Genomic DNA, 25,232 nt, shown 5'->3' with positions numbered 1-25,232 from the left:
ATTATTTTTTCGACGAACGAAATTACTGTTCAATTATGTTTCAAGATTCTTCTAAGAATACGGGAACGATTTGAACAAAAATACTCTGCAAAAAAAATATTTGGATTTTTTCAAAAAACACTGCTCGGAAGAAAAAACTGCAGTTGGAGAGTAATTTGCAGTTGTGGAAACTGCTATATGGGTGATAAACTTAAAAACTTAACTGTGAAAAGGGTGAAAACCAGAGAAGTCAAGCTCTAAATTTCTAGTTTTTTAATATGTTTTGTACAGAAAAATAATTCTCTACATGTTAAAATGCATTTTGCTCAAAACCGGAAAATTTTGTTGACATTGTTTCTGCAAAATTTGTGTGGTTCATCTGAAGTTAAATTCTATAATTCTATTTGTTTTTTTTTCGGATTTTGTATTGACGTCACAAACTTTGTCTGGACAAAATCGAAAACATTTTTTTGTTGTCTGAGCTGTCTCACTCGCATCATTGTGCATCTCGTGATGCACTGAAGATTCATTTTGCATTTCGTGTTAGCCCTAATATTTTTCTCGTAGGCACTAGAAGGCTTTTTTTTACAGTGGTAATGTTATCTCCGTCTAAATGAAGTTTTTCATAGTTTGGTGACACAAAGCACTGTTTTAATGTTTTGTACAGAAATTGTTTAACGGCTCCGTTAATTGCCATCTGTATAAAGAGCTTTTTCTGACTTTGCTTTTTTGTCAGCAATTGCTTTGTCGGTTTCGAGGTACAACCCAGTTCCCTTTTAATTGATTGAATTAGTCTTTGAACAATTCCAATACTCATTTTAAAGCAATCTTCGCAAATCAGAACGAATTAAACAACATAGCTCCTAACATTGAAAAATGGCTTTCCTAAAATCAAAGGAAACCGTATGTGAAAAAACTCATTTACTTAGTCGTAGAGGTTTATTGTCGCTTTACGCTCGCACTTTGAAATTTTTCAGTTGATCACACTACAAAATTTGATTTTTCAACACGTTCTACAGGGAGCTGATTATGTAGTTTACTTCGTTGATTTTTTTGGTACAACTGTATATAAACAAACAAGGGACGATAGAACATTTTAGAGTTATGAGAATAACCATCTGCGGGGAGACAAACACCTTGTCGTCTTTTTGATATCGTTTTCCGTATGGTTTTCTCAGACACATGTTTTTTGTCTTCGTTGTTCTGCACCCAGGGTCTCGAGTGCTCATTAGGCCTCCCAAAATTTCCCTCATAAGAGTCGACTCTACTCATGCATGGCTAGCTCTGCATCCACGGGTTTGGAAAAAAAGCGAGTAAATGGGGAGTACTGCCTCATATCCAAGCACTAGCACGAAAGAAGTTTCTCCGTTGCATTTATAAAATTTTCTGTTGCAGACAAAATCTAAGTATGGAAGACAGATTTTGAGTTTATTAGTTTAGCTGACCAAGCTTGTTGATCGCATCTGCCAAAACTCCATTGTGACGCTCTATTGGCCTGTTTCCTTGTCAGTGATACAGAGATGTCCAGAATCTCTATGTTCGTGAGGCTGCAGAACTTTCATCATGACTTTGCCGCACAAGCTGTTCCTTTGGTTTGTATTCAGGGTATCAGTGGCTCTGAATCCTTTTTTTTAACGAAAACCTATGCCTCATCCGTCGTTGCTATTGTTGCAAGAGCGACACTTGTAATTGGGTTTACTTCAATCTATAGGTACTACAGTTCTACTAACTGTAATTCAGTGGTACCACAGCTGTTTGCAGAACCCTGATGATAGCCGAGTTTTCTCTCTGTTCAGCCCTGATTTCATCGCTTGCCAGCTTTGCGCTCCATTCAGGCCAGGCATTCTTCTGAGCGCTCAATAATTGACAAAAAATGATCACCGGATATCACAAATTGGCTAATGCCGCCTCCGAGTTCGCGGGTTCTGAGCAAGATCCAGCTACTGCCTCTTCCTCTCCCTCCTGCCCTTCAGGTTTGGTTGTTGTTTTCCGAGAAGGAATGTCTGCACTGCCAAGTCTCTCATCAGGTCAATGAACTATTTGAAAGTCAAACTCTTGTTATAGCTCAAACATTATGTATGTCATTCCGTCAGCATATTTTCAAACGAGCCGTGTTAATCTTGCCTTTTCTGTCCGAAGCATGAAAAGGAAGCTCAATAAACAGGAACTAAACCACTTAACTTCAGGGAAAGCAGCCAGCGCTTTCATCTTGGTTGTACTTTACTTTACTTCAGGCCGCATGAGCACACGACAAACGCAAGCAAGTTTATTCTCCTTAATACGGTCAACATTCGATAGAACAGACGTAATGCTCTTGTCACTGGCGTCGGTGTTCATAACAAAAGTTTGGTCGTAATTTTGATGGCTCAACATTGAATCTCCGATCAGTTTTTTGATGTCTTCACAATTTCAGATTGCTGTTTCGCTTGGTGTTCAAAATTTAAAAACAATGTAAATAACATATTGATAATTATTCAACAGATATACAGCAATTAAAAACACGTACTGTTTATCTGTGATAATGGTTTTTAAAAAAATAAAAAAAAATGAAGTTTGTTCCTTTTTATCATTGTTGGTTCCTTTTAAATCGTTGTTGAATTTTTCTTCATCTAAATCAAAGATGAGGTCAGGGCTGTGATCCGGAGAGCATTCTCTTGGGTCTCTGAATGAGACAGTACCAATGACGGGTGAATGAAACTGGTTAGGAATTGGTCTGACTTAAGCAGCTCTATCTAAATTTTATTGAACAGTTGATGACTGAAAAAATTCGATATCACTAGCAAGCGTTTTCCGCTTGGAGTGTAGGCAATTGAGTTGGCATGAACTAGTGGACTCCCCAGATGACTCATCTTGATCAAATCCAAAATAATTGGGGACTTTTGTGGCTCAATTAACAGATTCATGAAAAAACTGTTGCAACGCTTCCCTGGGTGCCGATGAAGCAGGAATTTGGAATGCCTGTGAGAAGTTGTTTGGCGCAGTTTTTATCACTGGCTGTTGAATTGGAGAAGCTGGTGATTCAATTTGATCATGCGTGTGAGGAACAAAACTGGCAGGTAATTAGTGCAGAAAAATTCATATGCAATGTATTTATTTCTTTGAAGTTTAATTTTTAGGAAGCCATGTCTTGTTCGTTTGCACTCTAAGTTAAATTGTCTTTTTCTCTCATATGCCTGCTGTTTATATTATGGCTTTGGGAATCAATATTTGTTCGCCAATTTCACTATCTACTGAAATTCATTCTCTTAAATTTGCATCTCGCGGAGATTTGCCACATTTTTGTTCAATAATTCTACAACCGCAGCGGTTTTGCTGCTAGCGTCAGTGTTCAAGACAAAAATTGGTCGTAAGTTTGATTGCTCAAAATTGGTGCTCCGATGTGTTTTTTTGTGGTCTTCACCGAACCGCTGACAATTCTTGTTCCAATTGAATCGTTGGTGCTTTAAAAAACTTCAGGGGCATTGCTACACCCGTAAAGTCGTCTGTAACAAATCGTCTGTAATAGCTACAAAAAAATGATCTGAATTCTGTTGTGTTGATTGCTTCAGATCAGTTTGATAGGGCGTGCATTTTCTGGTCTTATTTCAGGCCTTGTATTATACGGCTTTGTTCCATCGGGCCCAATGTTATCTCTAAATTAAAACAGCGCTCTATGAATCTGTCCACTTTTTGAGAGCTTTGGTTTCAATGAAGCTAATTTGAGTCTTTCTATGACAATTTTGAAGCGTTGGATGTGCTCGTCGAGGCCCTTGCTGTAAATAAGGACCTCATGATTAAATATGGTCACAGAATTATACAGCTGTTCTTTGAACACTTGATTCATCAACCTTTGGAAAGATGCTGGAGCGTTGCACAATCTGAATGGTAGGCAATGGTACCCATAAAAGCCCCCATTAGTTGTTGATAATGCTGTGTTGGGTCTTGCAAATTTGGTGAGCAATACTTGCCAATATTCGGCCGCTCTGTCCAAGGAACAATAGAACTGAGCTTCTCCAAATCAGTCTAAGATCTGATCAATCGACAGCAGAGGAAAAGCATCGTTTTTAATCAGGTATGATCCAAAATCTAACGTCAGAAACAACCAAAATACTTTTGATGAAATTGTGAACAAACTTCATGTTCAATCCAAGAATATTCAGGTCCCTCTCGCTAATTCCAAGCTCCATTGTTTGGTATCTTTAGGTTTTGGTTCAAAACCACGAGCCATAGATCGTTGTATAGAACTTTTTTCCTCTGTTGAAACCACGGGTTAATCTACTAAGGAGCATCGGTTCCCTGTCTCAGTGAATAACTACCCCTGATTGTTTTCCGAAAAGTTTGAATCGGAGTTCAAGTGCGTTGTCAGTTTCCACTAATTTTCCCCCTATTCCAGCAAATTGGCCGAAAATTCCAACATTGGCATTCAGCGACTTTGATCAGAGACGTACACAGGGTCTTCGTACGCTGTCCTAATGAGGATGAGATCCTGGAATACGTTTAATTGTTCGAATAAACAGTGAGTATTTTCAAGCTACTCCCGTTTCTGGGGCCTGGCAGTGTTCGTGCGGTGACTCGTGTCCGTTTTTCAATGTTATCACTTGTTTTTACGCTTTACATGACAATTATACCATGACCACAATCATTGCACAAAAAATTGCAGGACTTTCCATCATTGATTTCTTTGGTCAATTCACTTCCGAGACCAAAAAATTTTTTGTTGCATATTTACCCCGTTCTCTGAGATTGCTACAGATAGGCATCCCTTGCGCGCTAACTCTATTGTAATTAGGCATCCGTCTCCCAGGAATCCTCCTTCAAGGCCGCTCATCTCTTTTTTGGACCGTGATCGATCACATCATTGCTAGCAATCACCTCGGTTTTGAATACACAGTTGAATATCACAGCAGTCGAATCATTTTAACTGTTGGATATAAGACCCATTTGACAAAGGATTGACCACTAATCCGGCCTAAAGAAGGCTGCGCTAAGAATCATGCTCACTGGCAGCCTCGCTTCCAAAAGAATTACTGAATCGCACACAAAATTGCTTCGAAAGCATATTGGCAAAGCCTTTTCACCTGCTTTCTTCCGCAGGGTACCTTGTCCCTTTTTATCTCTGCAGGGGCATTGGGTTATGTTCTTCTATCTCCTTAGACATGAATTTATCCCACTGCCGTTGTCTTCACGATCTCTTTGCTCAGCTCCACCGAAATTGGCTTTCACTACTGTCAATGGGCCGCTACTATCTCCCTCTGATAGGCATTTCGATGAACGTGGCCTTTCAGGATTCAACGGAGGACACATTAATGACCGAAGAAATCCCGGATGGTTTATATTCCTGACCCGGCTGGTCGTTTCTTTTCTTTTCGTTGGGCAGTTTTGAAAATATGGATTTTGCGCGGAACGCATAGCACTCAGTGTGTTTTTTCGCCCCTCATTCTTTTCAAGTCGTTGTGTTTCATTGCTGAAAACAATGCATTATCACCTCTCACATTTCTTCCTGCATCTTGAGCGACTGAACAGGCGAAGATTGAATAGCACCTAGAGCAATTCTGTTTGCCACGTTTCAACCTCGACGTCAACCTATCGCACGCCTACACCACGGCAGAGGAACTTCTGAGCCTCAACGTGGTTGCTGCTTCAAGCTTCACAGCTCTCTGGTACGCTGAATTAGGCGTTGAGGTTTAGTATAGCCGTAGAAATGTCTTCCGATAAGAGTCCACCAGTCCCTCTATGACGGTCTTCTTTGTGGTCAAGTCTGCTACATCTGCCTCTAGAGCTGCTGTGGTACAGTTGTACCTTATTTTAGTTCATATTCGTTAAAATGTATTAAATAATTTATTCTTGTCCTTGTCAGACTAAAAGTCATCATTTCATATTACAAGTAATTACGGCTGACTAAAAAGTCAATATTTCAGATTGTTCACATCTCCCACTTTTGATTATTATTCATTCTTTTGAATCTTGTTTCTGAATTCAGTTGCATTCAATTTAGTCTGTTTTGCACTAGTCAAGCTCCTATTGGATTTGAGAAGGAAATCCACTCTCAATAATTTAGTCTGCACTCGCAACACGATTGCTACTAATTCTAAAAAGTGGTAATCAACTAATTCAATAAAAGTTGGATTCGGGCCTCGAGTCCATTCACGTAACTCTAAGTGGATTAGTGACACGAATTGTATCTCTACAGTCAGAGATATCACATGGCCTAGTCAGCAACTAAAGAACGTGCACTCTTGGGAACCGAGCCATTTTGGGATAAACCAACACTTGAACCTCCATTGCGATGGGATAGATGGCAGATCATGCTAAAATTGGCTATCATGGCTAAAGAAGGAATATCAATTGACACTCTCCTCGACGACCCTCCGGATAAAGTCACTCTACCCCCAGAACCCATCTACGAGGCTGATGTCGAAAATAGCACGGCTCACAGTGAACGAGACCGACGTACTAGAAACGAGCAGCTCAAAAATTTGTGGCTCAATAGATGTCAAAAAATAGAACTTGTTGGCATACTGTGTGGAGAAAAACCTTGGAAGTACTGTGATAGCAAAGCAGTCTCTCTAATATACCTCAGCTTGGGATTAGAAGGGAGACGAATATTCGGTTCCCAAGAGCCGAATATCCAGATAGATAGAGTGACAACAAAGATTCTTTGGGATTGTCTTGATGGTGTATTCATGAAACAAAGAAATATCACATTTGATCGATACACATTCCTCACTCGGAAACAAATGAAAAGAGAACTTGTGGAAAAGTTCTACGGGTGTCTTCGGGAGTTGTCTCTAAACAGTGACTTGGGAAGTCACGAGGAGTCGATCATTCGAGATGTCTTCATTGCTAATATGCAAGATGGTGAAATCCAAAGGGGGCTACTCAAAGAGACACGGACGGCTAAAAAAGCTCTCGAGGTGGCAATGAACATTGAAATGGGAATACAAAACCAATTGAAAATTTCTGGAACTTCCCTTCCCAACACTACAAATGAAATTTAAAGTCAATCAACAAATAGTGTTCAAGGATCGTGGAATAGAACCCGAGCACCGACAAATCAATTTGTCAAACCTACGATTTCCCCAAAAATGTGGTTATGTCTGGACTACTTCTCATAGACAAAATTGCCCTGCTCGTGGAAAATCTTGTAAAGATTGTGGAATTGCTAATCACTTTGCAAAAGTTTGTCGCAAATCAAAACAATCTAGTAAACCAAAACCTAGAGTAAACTATGTAGATGACTCGGTTTCTGAGGCGGCTACAGTAGGTACTTCAACAACGGCGGCGAAACAAGTTGACAATATCAGCAAGCTCCTACAGCAGAAAAGCATTTATGATGCCAACTATGACTCTGATTACGATGACTATAATGATAACTGTGTAGCTGCAATTTCCATCAAAAACGACACTCGTGAAGTAGAACCTGTAAATTCGAACATTTGTGTTGGAAATACATACACAAAAGCATTGGTGGATTCGGGCAGCGTATGCACTATTGTAAACAAAAGTCTGGCGGACACAATGGTGTCCGAATGCAAAGAAAGCTATTGGGTACAGTCACCCGAAATACATGATCTGAAAACCTTTTCCAATTATATAATCAAGATTGTAGGTGTAATCAATACATCAATAAAGTGTAATGACTGGACAGCCAAGGGCGTTGACGTCACTGTATTGGAAGACGGTCACCGACCCATCATGGGACGAGATCTCTTTCAAAAGCTAGGCTTTTCTGTTATTCAATTGAAACAAGTTGCAAATATTGATCAAAATCAATATCCAATCAAGAGGCAGATCTCTTTTGATTTTCCAGATCTCATCACCCGTGTCGGTAAATCTTTAAAACATTCAGTAAAGTCAACTTTTCATAATGAATTTACCACTACACATCAAAAAGGGCGACGAGTTCCAATTAACTTACAACCACTCGTTAAAATAGAACTTAAAAAACTACTTGACGAAAATTACATCATAAAATTAAACAGTTGTTCTGATAAAAATTTTATTTCACCTATAGTCATTACAGTTAAAAGAGATAAAACAGTTAAATTAGCTTTAGATTCTTAAATAAATCTATTCATAAAAACAAATATCAAATGCCAAAGATTGATAATTTAATTGACACAATCCAACAGAATTTGAATACATCCGCATCACATGAAACAGCATCTTATTCAACGCTGGATTTGAAGTACGCATACAGTCAACTTAATTTAGATCCGGAAACGGCCCAACACTGTAACTTTAATATCATTAGCGGTGAGAAAACTGGAACATACCGTTTTATTACAGGTTTTTACGGTTTAACTGATATGCCAGCAGCTTTCCAAAAAGTGATGGATTACACTTTAGTCGGACTTCAAAATACCTACTGTTTTTTGGATGACATTATAGTAGTTAGTCGTGGTTCTAAAGATGATCACTTAAAACTCGTCTATAAATGTTTAAAGAAATTAGATGAGGATAACTTACGCATCAACTTACCCAAATGTCATTTTGCAAAGACCGAAATTGAATGGTTGGGACATAAGTTTAGTCAATCAGGAATAGCTCCACTTGAGTCAAAAACAGCGGCAATCGCTTCACTACCAGCGCACCTAAAAATTTAAAACAACTTAGATCCTTCTTAGGTTCTGTTCATTACCTCGGAAAGTTTATCCCTAATTTGTCTCAATTGTGTCATCCCCTTCGTCCTTTATTAAAATTCATTTGGAACATCGAACATGATACACATTTTCAAGCTATTAAAGATAAAGTTGCAAACACCACAGAAAATACACACTATAATCCTCACTTGGAAACGCGGATCAAATGCGACGCTTCAAGAGCGGGTTTAGGAGCACCACTAGAACAACGTTCGCCTTCGGGATGGCAATGTTGCATTTGCGTCTCGTTTCCTCAACTCTAATGAGGAACGTTATAGTATTAATGAACTCGAATTATTAGGTGTGGTGTGGTCTGTAGAATATTTTAAATATTATTTATTTGGCAAATCATTCACAATTATCACAGATCACCGAGCATTACTATCCATTAAGAAAGAACATAGATCAAATAAATCCTATAATAGTAGATCAACACGCTGGATCGATCATCTTTTACCTTTTGATTTTAATATTGAACAAATACCCGGTGCAAAAATGGGGCTGGTAGATTATATTTCTCGCCAACCAAATCAAAAAGCAAAAGTTACAAACAAATATGACGAAGAATTTGCGGTAGCAACAATTACCCGCATTCGTGACGCGATTGCAGCAATTTATGTAAATACCACACCACAAACCTGTCAATCACAGCACTTTAACAGCGTTCCTCACACAAATTCCACACGTGCCTCGCATCCTCGCTTAACAAACAATTCTAAATTGCTTTCTGCCATTAATCGAAATACAACTCAGTTGCTTCTTGAAAACTCTGCAAACGCAGCACAATTCCAATCTCTCTCTACCAGTAATACAAAGCCAGTTCAAATCCAGTCACAATTCAATTGCCCCTCATATACATCACATATCCTTTCAATTAGTAATCACAAAATGAGCAGCTCTGCATCTAATCCGCAAACTCCCCCTACACACAGCCGGGTCACATTCCAATCTACTCCCAATTCCAATACCACCCGCTCATCGAATGACGGTCAAATATCCCCAAACTTGGAACAACTTGACGCAACTCTTCACAAAGGGATTCTTGGCAGTTCTAACCAGTAAAGACGCAGTTCTAAAGGAAATACGCGACTGTGTTCTTCAAAACGACCCCCAAAGGTGTAAGGAAGTGAATCCTTACCTCTTCTCATACTGGAGGGATTTGCATGTCCGCTCGGGATGTCTTTGTGTGGACGAACGCGTAGCGATTCCTTATTCAATTCAGGACGCGGTCTTGGAAAGCCTCCACTTAACACATCCGGCAAGTTGGGGCATGATAACGCTCGGGCAATACGCGTTCTGGCCGTATATGCACCGAGAAATTTTGAACAAAGCGGCCCAGTGCAAGCCTTGTACTGATATTGGTAAGAATCTGAAACCTGTTATTCCGGCGTCTAAATGGAAACCTTTATTGCCATGTACAGAACCGAATGAAGAAATACAAATTGACTTTGAAGGTCCAATCACCAATGAAAAAGATCAAGATATACATTTTCTTGTGTGTATTGATCGTTTTTCTAAATATCCTTCTGTAGAAGTATTTGATAAAGCTAATGGACCCAATGTTATTAAATTTCTAGATGACTACATTCAAATTCACGGTGTCCCTCGAAACATCAGATTAGATCAAGCACGTTGCCTAATAGGTTATAAAGTTAAAAACTTTTGTAAACAACATATTATTAACATTATCACTGCCCCAGCAAACGATCATAGAGCTATAGGATTAGTGGGGCGTTTGGTACAAACTATTAAAAGACGCTTAGGCTGTATGAAATTAGACACTAGAAATAATACATTCACAATTAAAGAAGCAATTAAGTCAATTGTCTACAAATTACGTATTTGTAAACAAAAGACAACAAACGTAACACCTTTCCAAGCACATTTTGGAAGAAAGCCAAATACACCACTGAGTAATATAAGTACAACACCTAAATCATCTAACTTATCATATGAGAACATTCTTCACCACTATTTAGACGCTGATACTGTCCCAGCTGAAGATTACTTGGACGAAAATGGATGGGTGACGGGAGATCGCAGTGATATCTTGATTGACGAGGCCATGCAGAGACCTCAGGTAGACGCGGGTCGTCGCTACAATGGCGATCACAACAAGTCTGTCTCCCGTTTCATTCTGCATCCAAAATTGAATAATCCAATCCCACGGACAGAGCAATCACTAGACCTCAAGTTGGCCCGGAAAGTAACGAAGCGTTCGAAACGAGATCTTCGCGGACTCTGGGAAACCCTGGCCCCGGGCAGTACAGTGGTCCGTACATCCAACACAACTACAGTCATTAAAGAGCCAGGAGTACCGGAGGTCAGTGTCCGCAATAGAGATATTGCTAAGTTCGGCACTCGTGCCGAACGCAATACCGATTTATGGGAGTACGCTAAACGTCGACCTTTGCCGTACGAAAAAACGACCGAGGAAAAGATCGCACAACACACCAAAGACTTGAAGAAAAAATGCCGCGGAGAAAATAAAATCCGTCATCGCCCCAACCAGTCTGATGCAGCATCGGGAGTCTCGTCTGCAAACAGCAACATTTCTAAAGCTATGGCGTCTAGAAAACCCCGAAAACCACAAGCAGGAGGCAAACGTTCCCGTACTACATCTACCACACTGAACACCTCTAACGCTTCATCAGTTGCTGCTTCCTCTGCAACATCATCGGTTGCATCTCCATCGACTTCACACGCTAAACGTAATCACCGCGCGCCTGACTACTATGGATTCGAAAGTTCGGTGTGTTCTTTGAGTGACGATTCGGCTGCTCCTGTCTCTAAAAAACAAAGATCCGCAAATCCTGTGATAGAAACTATCATTCAAGAAGAAGCAGCACAGCCTCCCGTTCCTCATACGGATTACGAATTGCGAGTGGTGAGCCCTCCTGCGCCCCTCCAGTGGGAACATTGTCACCCGTGGATTATGATTATGACGATTATGCACGGGAAAAAAGTATGAGCGTCTTTGACGCCGAAAACCAAATTTAAATCAAAACTACTTAAACTTTCATCATTATCTGTTCAATTGTTAAAAATTTTCAATCCTGTAATTGTTCAGTTAAATGTGGAATGGTATTACTTTTCCACTCATTAAATGTTTAGTGTTTACCTTAAATTTGTGTTCGTGTTGGGTATTCTTTGTTAAATTTGATGTTGCTAATGTAGCCATATCTCCGATGTTATACTTTTGCTGGATTCGCATCCCGAATGTGCTTTAATTTATATTGCGTGTATACATTTTACGGTAAATGTCAACCGTTTACATTGTTTTAATTTATTTCAACATTCGAGCCCCTTTTCCAATATTTCTTAACCACTTGTCTGTTGTTGCTCACAATCTTTATTATTTATACTAACCAGTACATATGTTAATATTATCATAAATTTTTCACTCTGCAGTTTAAAATTTTGCTCAGCCCAGGATATGTGGTACGGTTGTACCTTATTTTAGTTCATATTCGTTAAGTTGTACTAAATAATTTATTCTTGTCCTTGTCAGATCAATAGTCATCATTTCATAATACAAGTAATTTACCGCCGACTAAAAAGTCAATATTTCAGATTGTTCACATCTCCCACTTTTGATTATTATTCATACTTTTGAATCTTGTTTCTGAATTCAGTTGCATTCAATCTAGTCTGTTTTGCACTAGTCAAGCTCCTATTGGATTTGAGAAGGAAATCCACTCTCAATAATTTAGTCTGCACTCGCAACACGATTGCTACTAATTCTAAAAAGTGGTAATCAACTAATTCAATAAAAGTTGGATTCGCGCCTCGAATCCATTCACCTAACTCTAAGTGGATTAGTGACACGAACTGTATCTCTACAGTCAGAGATATCACAGCTGCATTGGAAAATTCACTAATTTCCCGTCGGTAGAAGTTTACAATCTTCTCAGTCTCCCTTTTTTTTGAAGAGTATTGAGTTCTGTCCTCGCCGTCCTCAAGTTTGTGTATATTCTATTCTGTTTTTCAACTCATTGAGTTGAATCAATAGTGTTGAAGCCGGTTTTCTTGCTTAATGATTCAGAATTTAAGCCGGAAAAATGTAGCACTCGTGAATTGCAAGTCCAGTCAAGTGTAATTTTAGAATTGCTCTTGATTGCGAGTTATTCCAACTTTTGGCTCGGAACAAAGAGTGGAAATGCCCAGCTTATCTGTCGAAAAAAATCAAGAAGTTCGAAGGGAAATGGCAGTGGACTTGTGAATTTGCATGTGCCTGCCACAGGAGCTACTGCAACGCCACAAACTGCTCCCGCTCAATCTTCTGGTTGTGCCATCTGAAGCTCCTAATTTTCCCCTTCTTCCTCACAGTAGCCTCCTCTGGACCAACACTGTAACATTGCCCGAACTCGTTTCCAATAGTAAGCCCTTCTACCAATCCGCAATCCAAGGATTTTTGACAAACATTTTGCATTTTGTAATTTTCTTTTGTTGTCAAAAATTGAATCATCGGAATGAACTATAAATCTCGCTCCACTAGGAGAGAAAAACGACGTCACGGACCTACTTCAGTTGAAATTGCACGAACGACTGAACAAAAAGCAGATTTGAAGTGGTTGTGACGTCATATGGTAGTAACAAAGACCTTGACGACAAAAAACATAGCAGGACAACGTACATTCAGTCAGGACAACGAACAGTCCTGACGTACATTTAAACGAAGTTAAACGAATTTCCATTGACTAAACAAAAACTAGACCTAGAATTGACTATAAGCGAATTGGCAAAACCATCATTTAGAAAACCAGACAGAAAAACAAAATAAAACAGAAAATCATTGTCAAAATCCCACTAGCGAGAACAAAAAACCACTAGCAAGAAATGTAAATTTGATTCTAACAAAAAACTAGGCCTAAAATGAAATATGAATGTATCGGGAAAACCAGTTAGAAAAAAATTCAATTCAAAAATTTGAAAAAAACAGTAAAAATCAAAATGAAATTTCAGTATGTGAAAAAAAAACCATTGGCAAGAAAGCAAATTTTGGTTCAAACACCGTTTTCTCACTCTAATTTGAAGTTAGAGCGAAAAATTTCGCGCTGCAAAACCAATCGCTTTTTCGCTCCACTTCCTGATTCGGCGTGAAGAAAATCACTACTCCAATTTGACTTCCAAAATCAAGAAAGTTTGTACACAGATCCTAAAACATTCCCGGCAGATTGCCGGAAATAAACCGCCGTTGATTCCATTAAGCATGTTTGGAATTAAAAGAATAGAAGATTTTGAAAAAAAAAAGATTTTTGAACAAAACATTTTTCAAATCCGATTTATTTTGATGGCATTTCGTAGTTGAACATACTTCTGTTTCTTAGAAAGAGGCTACAGAGGCTGCTATCAATACCAATAAGCACCAGAGATGGTAAATAAGACTTTTACGAACGAAGTTCAAATAGCGGGCATCTAAAATGGGGCTTTATGGGTTTATCCCGTTTCTATTTCTGACTTCAATTCTTTATACTGACTCTGTTCATTTTGAATTGCTTTTCTGAGCAACTGATGTTTAAATTCACTTTTAGCAGAATGAGAGAAGGGGGAAACTAGCCTAGAGAAGTGAAAAAGATTTTACCCAAAATGTCGAAAAAGCGGCAAAATGGGTAAAGCAAAAAAAGTTCGACGAAGTAAAAAAAATAGCAGGACAAGTCCTGACGTACAATTCAAAGCATTTTCACTGACCAAACAGAAAACTAGACTCAGAACGGACTATGAATGGATTGGGAAATCCATTTAGAAAAAAAACCGATCCAGAAATAAAAAAAAACTGTAAAAATCAAAGTGAAATTGCCGCATGTGAAAAAAAACCACTAGCGAGAAAGCGAATTTTTGTTCAAACACTGTTTTCTCACTCTACATTAAAATTAGAGCGCAAAAATTTCACGCCGAAAAACCACTGGCTTTTTTTGCTCTACTTCCTGTTTCGGCGTGACCAAAATCACTACTCCAATTTGACTTCCAAAATCATGAAAATGTGTGAACAGATCTTAAAAAAACATAGCCGGAAGAATTCCGAAACGACTCGAAGTGAAAATCCATTTAAACACCATCCAACTACTCATCAAACAAAACGTGACTTCACTTTTTCATGATTATATTGAAACAAAGTCACGAAACCAAAAAGTAAAAACAATAAAATCAAATCTGTTAAAATATGATAAAAAATCTGATCAAACTTTGTTAAAGATTGAGATCCCAAAAAAACTATCTCTGCCAAATTAACTTTATCAAAACAACTAGTACTTAAAAAAAACCAATTATGTGAATTTTAAAAAAAAATACTTTAGGCTAAATTATGAATAAAAGCTCCTAAAAACAACTTTCACTGAAAAACTGGAAAAAGTTACTAAATTTTTTAATATTTCAAATAACATATAAATCCAAAAAAATTACCTTCAGCCAAAAGGGTATCCAGATACTCGCAAAACAATAGACAAGTCATAATAGGCAAAGAAACTTAGCTAAAAACAGAAAAAAAAAACGAAAAACTGCAAAAAATTGAGAAAAATATTTCCAATTTTCGCCATTCTTTTGTCATATTTCTCAACAAAAAAATGAATCTTACGCGCAAACCTGTAACCAATTGTTATCATAAATTTGCTCAAGTAGAAGGGGTTTCTTCAATACCCATTTGAGCCAGTAAAACAAAATAATCAGCAAAGAAACGCAAAAATTAGTCCGAAAATCAGCAAAATACATTAAAACCTCCGAATTATCATAAAATTCATACAAATGTCCAGAAACCTTCAAACCACTACCGATACCAGCCTAAAACTAAAACAAAATCATAACCAAACCTCTTAACCAAAAAAAAATGAAAAAAACTGCTTTAAAATACCGCACGGGAACAAAAAAGTTTCGCTCGCTTAGAGAAAACTTTTTCACACATCAATTTCTCGCTCTCTCAAAAACAGCGGTATGAACAAAAACCACTCTCGTTTCGCTCCGATCTTCACTTTTGTTCAGCACCAAAATCACTCCAAATTTTTTCACGCGTTTCATTTCCCGCTTCAAAAATCACTCCAATAAAATTGATTATAAAAAAGGACTTCTCCAATACTCCTCTTCGAGTCGTAAAAAAGACAGCGCCCCAATGCAATTCAAATTCTTTGAATTGTAAAAAAATTAGGAGCGCTACAATAGCCGGCTGAGAAGATGAGGGCGGCTATTAAAAAAGACCTAAAAGAAAAAAAGTTCTTTGAATTGTAAAAAAAAAGACCAAAAGAAGGCCAATAATAGCTCCAGCTATCGCTGTGCGGCTATTAATAAACGTGTGGTGATATTAAATGGTGGACACACTCGGTTAGTTAAGAATACAAAAAAGTGACAACTATGCTCTCTTCGTAGTTTCCGAGCGCACTTATGCTCACTATTTACAGAGAAAAAAATTTTCAAAAAAATTAAATCGTGGAGCTTGTTTAATTGAAGACTAATTTTTACAAAAGGTGGATTTTGTTAAAATTGGTTAAGTGCACATTGACATAAATCTGCTAGGGTTGGAATATGAATTGAAACTGCACACTTTTATATGCTTCGAAGTTGATACGAAATCATGATTAACTAAGAACTGTTTCTATCATATTGCCTTAAATCAATTAAGTTATTACGAATGCCTTTTGATATTTTTCTGTAACAAAAGTGGGAGTCAACAAATTCCGGAAATAGCAAATGATCGCATAAAAAATTGAGAGGGAGAGGGTCAAGCCTGCGCTAAATTTGACGTTATTTTGTTATGATTTCTAATCTGCAAGCTTATTAGCTTTACAAAGGTCAATTTTTCAGCTCGCCAGAGTCAGCTTCAAAGGGAGGGAAAAAGAAACAGTTCTTGGAAATAAATAATAAATGTTTGCTTCCCCAAAGTTTCCCTGAATTTGCTTGCATTGGAAACTTTACTCAGCTCTATGTTATGTCTCGCATCATGGGGAGAGAAAAATTTTTTGAAAATTTTCAGGAAACCCGAATATGTTTTCCAGAAACCAAAACTTGATACATTTTGATAAGGAGCAAAATAAAACATGAAACATCTTGCCAAGATCTTAACATGACAAATTGCAATATAACTACGAGCTTGCAAGATTTCTACGAGCACTATCTTTGCAGGGATATAAAGAAGCAAGATCTTGGCAAGATAACCCAGAAAAATTAACCTTGAAATAGCAATTTTTTAGTAGGCAATGGGTTTGGTGGGAAGCATGTATAACATATATCTAAAATAGAAAAATAAAAATTTTACACACAATTGGTAAAGTTTATGAAATTTGTCTGCTCGACAATTTAATGTACATAATTTTAACTCAAAATAGGCAATAGGAGTTCATTGTCGAAACTGTGATGTATGTTACCCACAATCCGACAAGCACGACAACCGATACCAGTTTTGGTACCTCGGGTCCACCTAACTCGGCTTTGTACATCACTCGTCGACCAATCAGAACAGCGAATCCGACGCAGGCCAGGATCAAAAATACCGCTACTGACAAACCCAGGTCGCCTTTGAAGTGAAGAGGGTTTTCACATTTGTATTCAAATAATCAAATTTTTATTTATTCAGAAAACGGAGCCTGTATGTTTGGGAGAATAAATTTGTCATTTGTTGCAGAATAAATTCAAACCAAAAAACAACCCATAAGAGAGTAAATTCCTCTGGATAAAACCAACATAAAGGTACCAAAAAATACGCACAGAAAAATGTGAGCTCTTTAGCGTTATTTGTGCTCATTAGCTTTGATTTGCGCTGAGGCGTGAAAAAACGAGTGGAGTTTTGAAATTATAAACCAGATATTTTCTGTGTGCAAAACAATCAGATTAACGGAAACTGCTTATTAGACATAAAAACAAGCAAAACGATCTAGTTTAACAAGAAGACTTAAAACATTACAAAAAATAGCATCTTCTTTCAAGACCTCAATGTCTAAACATAACCGACTAACGTCGGGCGAATTGCTCTCGAACGACCACCGAGCAATTAACTTCGTCAGTAGCTAGCCACGGTTTAGTGAAGCTAGCTTTAGCTTATTTGAAGGGGCGTGAGATGAGCATAGCTGAGGTTTGGGTGCGCCGGGGGGATTTTTGGGGGCAGCAGTGGGGGGTGGGGGGGTCTTTGGCTGCTCGGAGTCCTTAATGCCTGAAAGAAATGCAAGGGTGAGGATTGGGGTTGGGGGTGAAGCGAGGAAGGGGGGCTGATGTGCGGGAGGGGGGTGGGGTCAACCTCTAAGAATCGCCATTCATACCATAATTATAAGTCTCCAAAATAGTTTCTTTGAATCGCAAACTTGGAGACTAGTGAGCTGAAAGGCTCTAATAGAACTTATTGCCCGCTGGGTGCTACCTGCTTATCCCGTTTTCCTGGACGAAAAGTCAAATGGGTCAGAAAAAAAGTATCGGTCAAGCAAAAAAATCGCATAAAAAGACCATCAGGACTAACATCATTGCCACAAACTTCGCTTGAGGGCAATTCGAAGGTTAATATTCTTGTACAAAAAATCAAATATTGCCAGCAATTCCAAAGGAGAGCAAAGTACTGGATTGTCCGGTATATAGTCAAAATCTGTATCCAATTGATAATCTAGACAGTTTGAAGCAAAACTAACAAAAACAAACAGTTCTTTGAGAAAATTTAGAACAAAGAGTATCGGAAATTCGGAACGACATTGACGTCGATGTCAGCAGAAACTTTTATGAAAACTACACAAACCGTGTAAACGTTGTTAAGAAAGCTGAAAGGTCAAGGACTTGTTACTAAAAAACTGATTTGATCTCATCATGCTGTTTAACTAAATCTTTGTTGCTTTTGAAACATTCTCGTCATCAATAATGTACTATTTGATGTTTGAGTTGCTTTTTAAATATTCTTTAGGTGTACGTATCAAAGTAGATCTTGCTATTTTTCAGTTTACATATTGGTTTTGAAACCCACCTGAGAAAAAGTTAAGCAGTTTTTTGTGTGGCTAATAATATCTATCTTAGTAATTAATTTGTGCGACAAATTTCCCGCCGCAATTGATTTGCGATTTCATCTCCAAATTTGAGATTTTCACATTTGGTTGCTTATGTGGATGTGAAAATCCTGCCTTCTTCGACTTCAAAATCTTTGTCGTGTTTGATTCTGTTGTAGAGGGCGGCTGTCAGCCACGCCACTCCGACTCCCAGAAAGACATTGACTGCATTGCTGCCCGTGATGTTACCTGTGAAGCGTCAAAGTCCCATTCTAGCTATATTTATTCAACAATTCGAAACCAACAACACTTCGAATACATTATAAGAAGAATGCTTTATGTTTTCCTCGAAACTCGAACTTTAATTTAATAACTTATATGAGAGTGAACAACTTAAACATTAGTTATTTATTGCGCCACTTTAATATATTATTACATCAGCTTGTTTTTCAATGTTATTTCCACAATGAAGTTTTTAGAAAAACGGCATGACTAAAATTGGTTGAAGAAGCTTCTGAATCTGAAGCATATGTCTTTCAAGTTTTGTTTAGCAAAAAGTTAAAGCATAGTGTTCCAAGTGAATTCAATTCAAAGATAATCTTAAAAGATGATTACAAGAATCTCAACTGCTCTGATGAGCAATAAATTTAAACCAATCTTGCAATTTGAATCAGAACATATAATTGATATTATTTGTACAAAGAAACTCTTCTTTTTTCTTCACTTCCACGATGATACGCTTGAAAACGGATCAAATTCGTCTAATAGTGCTTTCACATTAGCAAGACACATTTCAAACCACTTACAAACCTCCTATTGACGAAAAATTAAACAAGATTCAATACGATTAAGAATCTGGCAGGCGAAATAAAGCTCTCTTCTTTTCTTGTAACTTTCTAAGTGTTTGTAAAGGATTTCATGAGCTGTACGTGCGAAAATTCGGAAACGTCATTCTAACTTTTTATCCTCTACAAAATGTTTCCTGATGCACACTGTGAAACTTCAGAATAAACCATCACTTTTTCGCCAATTGAAATCTTTAAGATTTGAGATAAATTCTAAAAAATGTTTGAATTATATTTTAAAATTTTCACAATCGTTGTATCAGTTCTCCCTTAAACTAGATCCCCCCTCCCCAACTTACCGAGTGATGAGTCAGCGAATCTGTCATTCTGGGCCGCAACTCTGCTCGCAAAAGTGTCGGGCAGACTGGTTCCGAGTGCCACGATTGTAATCGCAGTAACCGAATCTTTCAGACCAACTGTGCACCCAAAAAACGAGGCCAAGTCTCCGATGATAGCGGTCATTAGGCCAATTACACAGATGGCCGCCACGAAGCAGGGGTAGCCGCCCCACAGCCCGGGCGGGGGCACGATTGAGAACGCAATTTTGAAGGGCAAAAGGATAATGAAAGCCAAAATGTCCCAGCAAGACAGCGGTTCTTCTGAAACAGAAAGAACCCTTACTTTTGCATATAAACATTTAGTTATATTCTAGAAAATTGTTAATTTTTTATTTGTTATTTTTCAAAAAGTTTATAATTAAGTTAATTGTTTGATTATTACTTTATACCGCGAACAAAATACTATATTGATTATGACATGGTTGGTTCAGGGACACAAAAATATGGAGCGAAGCTGCTCACTGAATCTTTTTGGTAGAATAAAACAGTGATATTGACAATTTCTTAAGTTAAAACTAAATGTATTTGAACAACAGTACTCATACTGAGGTCTTCCAGCCATTTCCCAATTAACAGGTTGGATAATAAGTAAAAATCGCCAACAGCTTAACGGGGGGGGGGGGGGGGGGACGTCCGGCGAAATGCTCTAAAGCGACTGGCGAGCACTTGGCTTAATAATAATAATAATAATAATAATTAATAATTATAGTTCCTGCGTAATCGCAGCGGAACAGAATTAGGCCTACAGTAGCCTGTTCTCAGCTGCCCTTTTTCTTATTATTCCCCACATTTCAGACTGCTCTTTTCATGAGCAGCATTGCTCTTTTTTTGGTGACTATAGCCACTTTTTTTTTGCGTCTGAAACTTTCACGTGGGACCATCATTGCAGCCAACATTGGTCAAGCTATGGTCAACCTCAAGCTATGGTTAGGTAAGAGCTCCTCCTTACACAGACAGCTTCACGGAGGCAGGGGATTGAACTCTCAATCATTGGCGTCTGAATCACACACCTTACCTCCCGGCTATCACGCTTCGTCAGTAGCTAGATAGCTGGCACTTAAAGCTAGATTAAGCTTGCCTTGGAAAAAGGGTGCACACTATGGGGGTTTTAATTGAGAGACAGAGCGTACTAACTGATTGGGGGCGGTGGGGTGGGGAGGGGGGGGGGGGGACGGTAAGATGTCGGTAGTACAAAAAATTGCATATAAAAATACCAGAAAGACTATTATAATTGGTACAAAACTCGCTTGAGAACAATTAATTATGGTCATAGGTCTCGCTAAAGTTTGATATAGGCAAAGCTGGACTGTTGTTAAAATAATAGAACAAAGTGTTGAGTTTGGTCTGGTAATAGGGCAAAATCTGGAAAACATTTGCCGGGGTAGGGTCCAATAGTATTAATAACAAACCCAAGTCCTCATCTCCGCCCCCTCTGATGTCAAATATCTGTTTGAACTGGGTCACGTAGCTGCCATTTGGTCCGTCATCACTCGCACTCAACAGCATATCCATCGAATCCTCGCTGTGACCTACAATCAAACTCACTTTCAATATCTTGATATCTCCTAGCTTACTCCAGTTTGTCGCTTGAAACGTACGAAAGTTGTCGGTATGTTCCATTTTAAATATAGTAAAACAACAAGTATGTTCGCTTTTAAGACGAAAAAATATTAGGAAAACGTCGCTATAATTTCATTTTCTTTCGACCACGTCAAAACTAAGTTTGTGTGAATTAATGGACAGATTTTCTATCAATGTTCAGTGATGTGCTCCACATTTAAAAATTTAAACCAAAAACCGTATTGGTAAAACTGAATTTGTCAACGAAGTAGAGAAAGAGTTCTATAAGTTTTCACCCCTTTTGGAAAAATTTTCCAGAGTGATACATTTGAAGTTGTTGCGGGTAAAATATCATCGTGTTATTTGATTGCATTGTTTACACTTATCTAAAATGTTTGTACGGACAATATCGCTAATGTTTTTGTTTTAGTGCAAACATGACGATGGTTTCCTACGTTTAAAGCATGCCATGCCACAACTTCTCTTGTTGATACAAACCATGCCAGTAGAAAATGATGATTCAAAAAATTTCTTACAATTTCAGGGCGGTTTTTCATGACTAGCAAGACACAATAGGACACAAAAATGTATACTAAAATATAGAACCCAGCAAATGATTAAAGTTATTACCAACAAAAACATTCGGAAACGCAATCATTTTATATAATTTTCAAATTTTTTGCTGGTTAGTGAAAATGATAAACATACTGGCACCTATCGACAAAGAGTCAAGCCATTGAGAATACGAAAACTATTTTTATAATCATTGTATCACAAAGCCAATTTTAAAGCCATATGTGCTTTAAAAACTTGAGAAAAAAATTTTGGCAAAAGGATTAACTATTACGCATCATATGCCTAACAAATTTGCCTGCAGAAAACAAATTGGACAAAAAACTGTTCAAAATCAGTTAGGCAATTTGTTCCAAACCGTCGCAAACTAGGATATAAACAATATTAATTTTGAATAATTTTTTTGAACCAGCCTAGTAAAAAATAATGCGCAGCTGATTTGCTTTCATTCAATTAGAATGAGAAGAAGTAATCACATAATTTGAAGATGCCAATTGTCAAAAAGCTAAAAAGCAGCCAAAATTAACATAACCGACTAACATCGGGCGAATTGCTCTCAACCGACTGGATAATGGCAGCGAGAGGTGAGGGGGGTCAAACTGTATGAAACGCCCTTCGCACCTTTATGTCTCCAAAACAGTTTTGGTGAAGAATCACATGCTTAGAGTATAGTATGGCGAAAATATCAAAGAACCCTATATGCCCTCCGGGCGTCAGCATTTTATCCCGGTTTTGATAGACAGGGTAGGCAGGGGGCTTGATTGTTGAAATACTAGTCTGTAGTTTAGATAGGTAGTCGGGACTTATATGGGTCAAAATTTTCTCAAAATAACTTTTTAAGCTTAAATATTAACAACAGTTCCTGTTTACCATATATTACAAACTAAGCTGCTGTCAAAGTCCAGTGTTCGAAAACAGAAGTCAACGTTTAAAAACAGCGGTAACGGTTCGGAAAAGTGTTCAAAATTCAAGTCATGAACAAACTTGCTTCAGCTAAAGAAAAACCTGTGTTTGATAGCATTTATTAAACTAAAATGTGCAAAAGACAACATTTTTAAGTTTCCTTAGAGCATTGCCAATTTACGATATTGTTCACTAGCAAAATAACTTGTTTGAACCATTCTTGAAAAAAAAATAGGTCAAAAAAATTTTTGTTTAAACGAAGAGAATAATTTTTTCTCGACTTCCTCAGATCTAGGTGATCTTCATTCAAAGTTCCTGGTAATCACAAAATATCATGTGCAATAATTTTTATATTTTTTACAATCATAAAAGATCATAAATCTTTTGTATTGATCATTTGTATTGCTTTGTGGTTGTCATGTGAAGCCCTAGAACGTATATAGATTTTAAAAAAAAATCTCAGTAATCTGACATGGTCATCTAGGGCCTGTAAAGCATGTCATGTATAAAGTAGATCAAAATTAAGTGAACTAAATTTCATCCATAAAATCTACTATTTGAATCCTTGCGTGCGAAAAAAAAACAATTTTATGTTTCGTCAATTTACAAAATTAGACAAACTGTGAGAAAACATTGTGTAGCTGGTGATGTAATCTGTCTTAATTTTGAAATTGTTTCAGCCCTGAAAAAGTTACAAATTTTCAAAAAATTAAGTTTTCCTTAAGAGTAAATTGGCGTGTCATTAAACGTCGATGCCGAATCTATCAAATAAGTAAATTTCAGTTAAAACTCCACTAGAATTCTCGCCTTTTTCTAACATAGCCGTCAGATTGCCGGAAAATAGCCGCGATGGACGCTTGTGGCCTACCATGAATTGAAACCACTAATGAAATAAGATTGACAGATCGACCACCAGCTTTTTAATAGACCACTAGACTTTTTGGGTTATATTCGGACTGTCATTTTTATGAGACACATTTGCTCTACAAGGAAAGAGTCCTAAAGGAGCGTTTTCAAAATAAATATTTGATATTAAAACTCAAGTCTCTATTGCTCAGGAATTACGGCATATAAGTTTGGCTTTAATTAGTAAATGTTCATAAAATTTAAAGTTCCATAAGTGAGTTCAGAAGTCATGTTTTTGAGTGAGGTAAGACACGCAATTAAATTAAAAGCAGAAATGACGTCACTAACACAAATTTTAACTTCAAAGCAGTAGACGTTATTGAAGTCATTGAAAAAATCAATTCCAAGAAGCCAGGGTAAGACGAAAAAAATCTGTTAGACGAAGTAAAAAACATAGCAGGACAAGTCCTGACGTACAATTCAAAGAATTTTCATTGACTAAACAAAAAACTAGACCTAGAAAGGACTATGAATGGATTGGGAAAACAATTTAGAATAAAACCGATCCAATAAATAGAAAAAACAGTAAAAATCAAAATGAAATTGCCGCATGTGAACAAAAAACCACTAGCGAGGAACCGAATTTTTGTTCAAACAGTTTTCTCACTCTACTTTAATTTTAGAGCGAAAAAAATTCACGCCGCAAAACCACTCGCTTTTTTGCTCTACTTCCTGTTTCGGCGTGACCAAAATCACTACTCCAATTTGACTTCAAAAATCATGAAAATGTTAAAAAAAACATAGCCGGAAGAATTCCGGAAACGACTCGAAGGAGAAAATTGCCCATATTTATGACTAAACAACTAGAACAACTTTTCTGAACCCTGAACCTCCACAAATGCAATAAAAAATTTAAGAAGAATAGAAACGGCATTTCAAAACAAATTGAAGAGTTGTTTTTAATAAGACTAGGAAACATAAAGCCGAAAAAATTTCCTTTGCAATTAGAGCAATGAAAAGCTCACAAAACAATGGGAAAGTCAAAATAGGTTAAGAAACATGTCTAAGATTTCTTTTCATTTAAAAAAATGATTTTTACCAAGAAAACTTTAGTCAATTGATTCCTTAATTAAAGTATTCAAAGTATTCCTTAATTAACAAGCTTCTATTCAAATCCCACCTAAAGCATTAAAACAAAAAAAACAGGCAAGAAATCATTAAATTTCGTCTAAAAATCAGCAAAACTGATCAAAAACCTCCAAATTAGCATTGAACTCAAATTAACAACTTGAAACCTTCAATTCCTATCAAAACAAGCCTAAAACTAATACAATATCATAATCAAACCTCATAACCGTCAAAAGTTGCAAAAAACTGCTTCTAAAAGCCGCACGTGAACAAAAAAAATTCGCTCGCTTAGAGAAAATTTTTTCACACATCAATTTCTTGCTCTCTCAAAAACAGCAGTATGAACAAAAACCCCCTCTCTTTTCGCTCCGCTCTTCACTTTTGTTCAGCACCAAAATCACTCCAAATTTTTCCACGCGTTTCATTTCCCGCTTCGAAAATCACTCCAATAAAATTGATTAAAAAAGGACTTCTCCAATACTCCTCTTCGAGTCG

The 25,232-nt window shown here is 37.4% G+C and overlaps 1 protein-coding gene across 1 annotated transcript in view; it reads right to left on the bottom strand.

The window, feature by feature from the left end:
- Positions 1-16,700: 16,700 nt before the first annotated feature.
- The window catches only part of LOC142350466 (sodium/calcium exchanger 2-like), a 27,459-nt gene continuing 18,927 nt past the window's right edge, over positions 16,701-25,232 (bottom strand). Inside the window, exons 4-8 of the mRNA XM_075402316.1 lie at positions 21,725-21,738; positions 21,137-21,256; positions 19,689-19,988; positions 18,680-18,793; positions 16,701-17,100 (exon numbers count right to left, since the gene is read on the bottom strand). Of these exons, the coding sequence (XP_075258431.1) occupies positions 16,904-17,100; positions 18,680-18,793; positions 19,689-19,988; positions 21,137-21,256; positions 21,725-21,738 (745 nt within the window). The 3' untranslated portion in view covers positions 16,701-16,903. The remainder of the gene's footprint in view (positions 17,101-18,679; positions 18,794-19,688; positions 19,989-21,136; positions 21,257-21,724; positions 21,739-25,232) is intronic.

Source organism: Convolutriloba macropyga, chromosome 12 (genome assembly GCF_964194025.1).
Source record: "Convolutriloba macropyga chromosome 12, txConMacr16.3, whole genome shotgun sequence".
Taxonomy (NCBI): domain Eukaryota; kingdom Metazoa; phylum Xenacoelomorpha; order Acoela; family Convolutidae; genus Convolutriloba; species Convolutriloba macropyga.
The sequence above is the reverse complement of the archived record's forward strand: the minus strand, read 5'-3'. Positions and strand labels throughout refer to the sequence as shown.